The sequence below is a fragment of the Parus major genome, chromosome 1, assembly GCF_001522545.3.
Source record: "Parus major isolate Abel chromosome 1, Parus_major1.1, whole genome shotgun sequence".
Classification (NCBI taxonomy): Eukaryota; Metazoa; Chordata; class Aves; order Passeriformes; family Paridae; genus Parus; species Parus major.
Genome location: NC_031768.1, coordinates 73,301,032 through 73,308,876, shown reverse-complemented (window position 1 = coordinate 73,308,876; position 7,845 = coordinate 73,301,032). Strand labels below are relative to the sequence as shown.

Below are 7,845 nucleotides of genomic sequence, written 5' to 3'. Positions count from 1 at the left end.
GAAGTTTATTCTGGTGTTCTTATTCTTGTTGTTTGTCAATAAACTTTCTTTATTCCTTTTAAGTTTTATGCCTGTTTTGCCCTTATTCTAATCCATATCTCACAGCAAGAAAAAAGTAATTTTCTTAGTTATTGGTTTTAAACCACGACAGTATCTTACACCAAAAATGGTCAAGTGGATTAGGAGCTCAGTGGTTAACACTGGGTTCAAGGCAGTCAACAACTGTGTGACAAGAGACAGATGCCATTTGGTGTGAAAATCCGTAACTTTGAAAAGTGGATCTTGTGAGTTCACTCAGCCTTTTGCAGGGTCTGTAAACTTGGACAGGATGTAGATTGTTACTGTCTTATGGGATCAAGTCCACTGATGTTAATCAAGTCTGCTCATCTTAGACAAGAAATCAGAGATGCATCAACAGAAGCAGTGTATATATCGTTGTTATATGTGTGCTCTGGGAAACATCCAGGCAGCAGTTCAACTTTCAACAACCATCTTTACCCAAGACACTGCAATAAGGCAATGACTTGCAAAAAAAGTTGAAAAGATGGTTATGCAAGTCACGACAGAGTGCCCTTTGTTGGAGCTTTACAGGATTATAGTGCTACATTCTACAAAGAAGATAAAAGTGGTTCTTGGCAGGATTGATACAACCATGTCTAAAACAGCAACTCAGATTGTCAGCCTTGACTGCTGCCTAATTCTGCAGGTGTGCTTCATTATCCTCTGGAATACAGTTAGTTTTGATTATTTCACTCTTTGTAGAAGACTTAAGCATGAAAATTACTATTGAATTTTCAAGCGACAACATTTGAATAATTGTTTTTTTTTAAAAAGTCATTTTTTGTAATATGTTATTTTCTTGCACTGTGCATGTTTTTTATGGGTAGACACTGTATTTGAATCCTGTTTCTTTTAAGATTTGGTATAATTTCTCTACTGCAATAAAATTTGGATTATTTTGTGCTTATGTTGTCTATTTGTGGTTATTTTATCATGTTATTACTTAGATCCAGACAGAGGTGAGATTACTGAAACACTTGTCTAACACTAATTTGCTATTTTGGAAACAGTTTATGTGACCGTGAAACTGTACACTCTTAATGACATCCTTTGGGGATCATGAAGCCAAGGCCTGGACCACTTCTCCACTGTTTAGCTTCCTCCAATTTTAATTTTATAATGTGCAACCCAATTTCTGACAAATACGGCATAATGTTGGTGTATTCTGTGCTGGAGTGTGTCTCATCTTGTGGTCAAAATTGGCATAGTGTGAAGTTTAATGCTCTTAGCAAGATGGACATTTTCAAATACAAGACTACTTGTATTTGTACTACTGCTTACAAGGAAATTTCTGAATATTTGTTTTTTAATTAGGATGTAGAACACAAAGGTTCTTTAGGTTGTAGTAGGAACTTGTTCCCACATAAAACAAAAAAAGCTGTTTTACTTGCACAAGACTTTTCTTAACTATGTGAAACCTGTTTTGTACTTGTAAGTGATTTAAACAGTAAGAAAACACCTGTTTCAGTTGAAATGCGTCTTGTGTTTTCCAACACCTGGAGTACTTCAAAGGTTTGCCAGGACGCTTGTCAGGTATGTCCTAGGGATTTAGTGATGCCTTTTGACGTCTGGGGCAGGAGCACCAAGGTTCCCATCATAACCAAGATGCAATGCCAGACCAATAGGCAATGCAAGAAGTTGGAAGGACTTAGGGAGCTTTGGTAAATGGTAATGCTGTACTTCTGAATGGCAAAGCTCTGAAGGGGTTGTATAAAAGTTCTCTTCAGGTTCGTATTTTTAATGTTGTATAAATGTCTCACTTTGGATTTGGTAATTGCCTCATAAACATAGGCATTTAAGTTTAGTCAGATATTCCACAAGAGCACTGAGATGTTCATTGCAAACTTGCCCTTGTTTTGTTAATACACATGAAGAGGTAGGTGCATAATTTCTGTCCTGTGTGTGTTGGTGTGCCTCGTGTTGTGCCCTTGGTACCATAGGAGCTCTAACACATCCACCTGAGGTACTTTTGCTGAAACAGCTTTCAGTGGGGCTAGTCCCAACACACAGAGAATTCCTGCTGGCAAAGTTATCTTTGAGCTAAGAAAATATATTGGTACCATTACCAAACTATAGTAAGTTAATGGAAAATACGAGGGAAGAAATTGCATGTAAAGACTTTAATTCTGTAAGGCAAATAATGAGAGGTAAATGTATGAGGAAAGGTATACTAATGCTAGCTTTTAAATCACAGAAGTTCTTAGTTTTTCTCTGTTCTAAGATCTCAAAGCAGCTGAACTTCCTTCAGTCCTATTATTTGGGTTTCTGGGGTTTTTTTCCCCTCAAGATTAAATAGTAGCATTGGTATTACAACTTCAAAGTCTCAGTTAAGATTTCCCAGTTGTGAGTTTCTCTTGTACCTGTAGCTTAATGTTTCCAGACTTGGTTCAGTGTTCTAAAAAATTGTTTTCCTTTCATCGTGAAATAGGCTGAAGTTCACCCAAGTAGCCGGTCACATCTTCTTAATCCATGGGAATCTTTGTCCAGAGACAGAAATCAGGAGCTTGGCGTGCCCTGCTTCACCAGCCTGGTGCTGCTTGAGCAGGCAGCAGTTTCTGAGCTGTTGGGTGTGACAATGGTTTGCTCAGAGGATGGGAGGATGATATGCTCCTGCTGCAGTGGCTCTGCCTCCTGATTCCTGGAATTACCTCGCTCAGCTGAGTGACAGCGCTTCTTCACTGAGTATTGAACTCTCGATTGCATGACTGTTACCATTTTTTGTTTCGCAGTGTTGGAGCGAAGCATTCTGCCCTGAGAATTTGCTACCAGCTATTTTCACCAATGTCTGCAGTTTTTGCCTTTATATCAATATACCACTGGTTTTGGCTTTTAGGCGTCACAGATAGCAATCTTAATAACTAGTGCAGAAGGAAATGCAGTAAGACTAGCAAAAATAAAAATAATATTTATAAACATGATTACAGATTTTATATGTATCATGCATGTTACATGCAAGTAAGGTGCATATGTAATATTTTAACAATAATAATTTAATAAATGTATTATATTTAGAAATGTGGACTTCTTTATATATGCACACACTTCTTAATAGTACCTTATCTTTCAATTAAACACAGGTCTGTGTTTTCTTCTGCAATTAAGTAAGTACACAATTATGTATACATAGTTGAAATACTCATTTGGTTTTTTTCATTATAGGGGTGTTTTGATATATTTAAATTATTCCCTATTAAAATTACTTGGAGCTTGCATTTAAAACAGCACTCAGGCAAAAATCCAAAAATAATGCCTTGAAAATATATTCTCTTTAAAATTAATACCCTGTGTTTTCTCAGCTTCAGTAGCAAAGTTTTCAGTAATTTGTCACAGCTGCCATCAGGTGAGAGGATCCTCTGTCCTTGTATCTGTTGATTGTACAATGTGCTCCTCATCTTAATTGAGACCTTTTGTGAAAGGCACAGTGAACTGCTTGTTCAGTGAGGTCACTGGTCTCTTTGTAAGAGAAATGGAATTTTCCTGCAGTTATTAAGTTCAAACACTTTTACTGAATAGAATAATATTCTCAGCAAGCAGTGTTTACTACCTGCATAAAAGCAATATTTTTAATCTTGTGATGGTTACTTGGTCTACAATTAATTAGTTGCTTGTACAACGTTAGGAAAATGTATTAGATTAATTTTGTATAGTAAAACTGTGTGGGTAGAGGTTGTACTCCAGTTTTGTATTTCCACATACCACAGTTACTATTCTCATGTAAGTGGAAACAGTGTCTTACAAAGAGACTGATATTTCTGATATCATTGTTTCTGCCTAATTGCTTGTTAGGATCTTTAGATTATTTGCTGTGTTAATTTAGAATGTTTTCCCTAGAGTGCAGTAGGATGTTTATTTGCATTTCAACTCTAGCAGTCTGACTATTCCTGTTTGCAGAAATTATTGTTATCTCTTGGTCACCTTTTGGGATAAAACCAGAAAACAGTAAATTGCTGATTGGAGTGGAAGCACATTGGTTTCAGCTGGACTGGATAAAGTCAGATGTGCTGCCATAGGACTATGTAGCACTGGTTGTGTGAATGCCTTTAAGAAATCAGAAAAGACTTTTCTTCTCTGAGGCAAGATATCAGTTAGAAGAAAGAAAGAAGGAAGTAATGTCAGATGAAGGCAATAATTTCTCCTAAAAGACTGCTGAAAGAGTGAAGACCCTCTGAATATGCTAGGGATTGTAAAACACATCTGATTTATTTGTAGATGTCAATTTGGGGACTTCAGAAGTCTTCTAACAGAACAATTATGGTTTTGGTTTTGTTGGGGTTTTTTTTTTGAGTGACAGCAGTTTGAGTGCAGCATTGATTGGATTTGTGTTGTTTAGTTTGTATAAACAGGCTTTTAAAAGGCAAATAAAAATTCAATTGCATAAACATTTAAATTTGTTGAGGCAAGTATCTGTTTGCTACATTGATACAGATATGAGTACACATATATACATATATATATACATATATGTATATATACACATAATCAGCCTTACAAGAATTAGAAACCAACCCCATCTCTGTAACCAGGAAGTGTCAGAGAAGTGCTTCAAGAGTGAGTAATACAAACAGTACAAATAACTTGGGCTGATGTAAGAGAAAATTTAAGATCCAGCAGCTGAGAAATAAAAAATAGTGCTTTGAACAAATATGAGAAGGAGCAGATTAAGATACAATTTATCTGTCGGAAGCTTTTATTAAAAATACATGAGTTAAAATACTGTGAAAATGAGTGAATATAGTAGGTAAATATATATTTTTTTGTCATTTAATGATTGGTACTTTGTATGAAGGAAGTCAACAGAAACTGAAGAAACTGCATTGGATTTATTTTGCTTTAGCCCATTGGTCTTAAGGACTTTCCTAATTGAACATTCTGGGGAACACAGGAAAATCTATGGTCTCTTTACAGTACATGCTTGAAATGTTTTTGAGAAGAGGAGACCAGATGCAACTGTTTCAGAAAACAAATGCTTCTGAGAAAGAGAAGCTCCTGTCAGAGTGGGTTGGCAGGTGACAGAAAAACACCTGTTCATTAGAAAAACTGCTGGGTACATCACAGTCAAATAACTACAGTGTCCTGCTTTGAAGAGGTGGTTTCATGGTGTTGGTGTAAGGCAGAGTATAAGGAATGCTGCCTACATCTTTGTGCAGTACAGGTCCTGTAGGACATAGACAAACCTGCTCTTGGTGTCTGTAAAATAGCATTATTGGTAAAAGAATAGTCAAGAGCATGTGTAAATAGTCAATAGCAAGTGTAAATGGAAGTCTGAATCTCAACTCTTGTGAATACTTCCATCCTGAGCTTCTGAGAATGGACAGCTGTTATCTTCTATGCATGATGATTCCCCGGCTCTGAATTATCCCATTTCTACCACAGAGCTCTAAATAAGATGTTTGTCCATTGCAGCATGCAGGGCTTTCCTCCTGGAGCCAGGAGGGTCTCTGAGAACTCACATAAGTTGGGGAGATTTGGTAAGTGAATCAGGCCAAGCACTGCAAACCAGTCTGGCACCTGAGCTGGCATCAAACAAGTCTCTGGAAGAAGAAGCTTTAATTCTTCAGGTGAGTATGGCCGCAGCTAAAACTATATTTTCTACTGTGCTATTTGTGGCAAAAACTACTGTTCTAGGATTTATAGAATCTAAGATAAAAGCCCCAGTCTGTCTGGTTTTTGTTTTTGTATGTCAAAGCATGTACTTTCAACTAAAAATGGCAGGACAATGGCACAGTGGGAAGATAAGAATTAAGAAGCTTCCAATTCTGGTGGTAATATATTTTTCTCTATCCCTTTAGCTTCCATAGGTGTAATAGTTCTGTATGTCTAACATACATTTTCTTGTTATTATTATATATTAACTTTTTGTTTGTTTTATTGGTCTAAAATTGCCTTTCTTCTATTTTAACTTTGGAAAGGCATGTGGTTATGTTTTAACTGAATGTCTGGTAATATAAAAGTGTCATTTTAGAATTAGTGTCTGCCTGCTGGCTGCATTTCTGTGCAAACATAATAAAATCTCTTCTTGATTCCTCTGTTTCCCCTCTGTCTGTGTATCATCAGCTGAAACTGCAAGCCCCTTTTGAGAAAGAAACTGTCTCCCAGTGAAATGGGGGCTTGGTCCCAGCTGGAGCCCCTTTGCATTATTCTTACATAAATACTGCAGGAATAATTGAATCCCACCAATGGCAAACCCAATAATCCAACAACAGCTCCTTCAAGCTCAGATGATGTTGTTGTGCATGGGGATCATCCTGAGCTGCTGTGCTGATACAAGAATGATTTGGATGTCTGTCTGCTAATACACTAAAGAGATGAGCAGAGACCTTGGGTGGCTCCTGTGAGCGAAGACATCACTGCCACCCTGGAACATTTTATTTCTGTCTGAACCAGAGGTGGGTTGCAGATGAAATTTCCAGCTGGTTTCATGCCTGCCTGCTCCTCCATCTAAATTAGTAAGTCAGTAATGGAATTACAGAATATCTGTGCCAGTAATGTTTATACAGCAGGCACTATGCCAAAAGCTTGACAATATCATAACTTAATTAAATGGGAGTGTATGTATGAACAAAAAGATAATTCAGTTGTGCTTAGGGTATATGGCCTCTGCTTATCAGGCTTTCCTGCTTAACCTACAGCTTCTTGGACAGGATATTTTTATCCTCTGCAGGCCAAGGTCTCTTTTGTGATGCTGCTTACATCCCAAGCCAGTTTGCAAACACTCTGTAATCACAGCACATTTCCACCACTCTCTTCCTCCTGTTCACATTCTTTTACCCATTTCAGTTTAACTGCCCTTTGTGGGGGACTGAGTCTGAGTCACTCTTGGGGGATTTTCCTTCCCTTGACTGCAAAGGAATTCTGAGCAATGGACTCCTGTTTTGTACAAGTGTAAATAAATACCTGCAGTGTGAGTCTGGATATTTTCCCTCCCACCTTTATAATTTCCCTTTTTTCTTTCTAGGTTCCTTTGTTAACTCTGGGTTTGTTTCCCTCTTCTTCAGTCTAAAGTCTCTTCTGTTTTTTCTCATAAAAGAAATCCTCATTTTCCTTCCCAGTTTGGTCCCTCTTCACAGCCCAAAGATCTCACACTGCTCTGCGTGTGCTACAAAGGTTCATCAAGTTAGACTGGCTCAAGCTGGCCTGTGACACTGTTTTCAGGCAGGAGTAGAGTCTTCCAGGTTATGGCATAGATTATGTGATAGCAGCCAGACTAGGGTTATGTCGATTTAGTATATATTTTTTATTTTATCTTTTTGGGGCAGGACCTGAATTTATAATGAGGCAAGGAAGGTGTATGGGGCTGATACATTTCTATTATCCAGTGGTTTGATTTGTTTCGTGACTCAGAGCACTGGGATTCAAGCTTTTAAAGAGATGAAAATGTCCTGAAAAATTGTTATTCCAGTTGGGTCTATGGGTTTTGGAAAGATGTCCATGGATTTTAGAGGCTTTAGTAGCTGTGTTCAAGCAGGAATCAGCATAATCCACAGTGAAGGTTCCTGAGTGCATCCACACACACTACCAGCAGAACAGAGTTCAGCTATAGAATATGCCTGAATGGATTTAGGTGGCAGCCTACTGCTTTCTTCACCTCTAGCAGTGCAGGCAGAGCCAAAAAGCCGCTACACAGGCACTGTGAGCCCTCTGGGATGCACTGAGCCTCTGCTGCTTCTTTGGACCTTCCAGCCAATCTGGCATTGAGTCAATTAAAACAAAAATGTTCAAATTATCAGTTTGATGGAAAGGATGAAATCACACACAAGATAGTTAAGCCTCCTCACTGAGAAGGTT

The 7,845-nt window shown here is 37.9% G+C and overlaps 1 protein-coding gene across 2 annotated transcripts in view; it reads left to right on the top strand.

The window, feature by feature from the left end:
- The window catches only part of AASDHPPT (aminoadipate-semialdehyde dehydrogenase-phosphopantetheinyl transferase), a 36,175-nt gene extending 30,107 nt beyond the window's left edge, over window positions 1-6,068 (top strand). Inside the window, exon 6 of one of the 2 annotated variants that reach the window (XM_033515880.1) lies at window positions 5,464-6,068. In XM_033515880.1, the coding sequence (XP_033371771.1) occupies window positions 5,464-5,502 (39 nt within the window). In that variant the 3' untranslated portion in view covers window positions 5,503-6,068. Of the gene's footprint in view, window positions 1-2,488; window positions 4,448-5,463 lie in introns of those variants that run through there. The other variant, XM_015626965.2, reaches the window with a different exon arrangement.
- The last annotated feature ends 1,777 nt before the right edge of the window (window positions 6,069-7,845 follow it).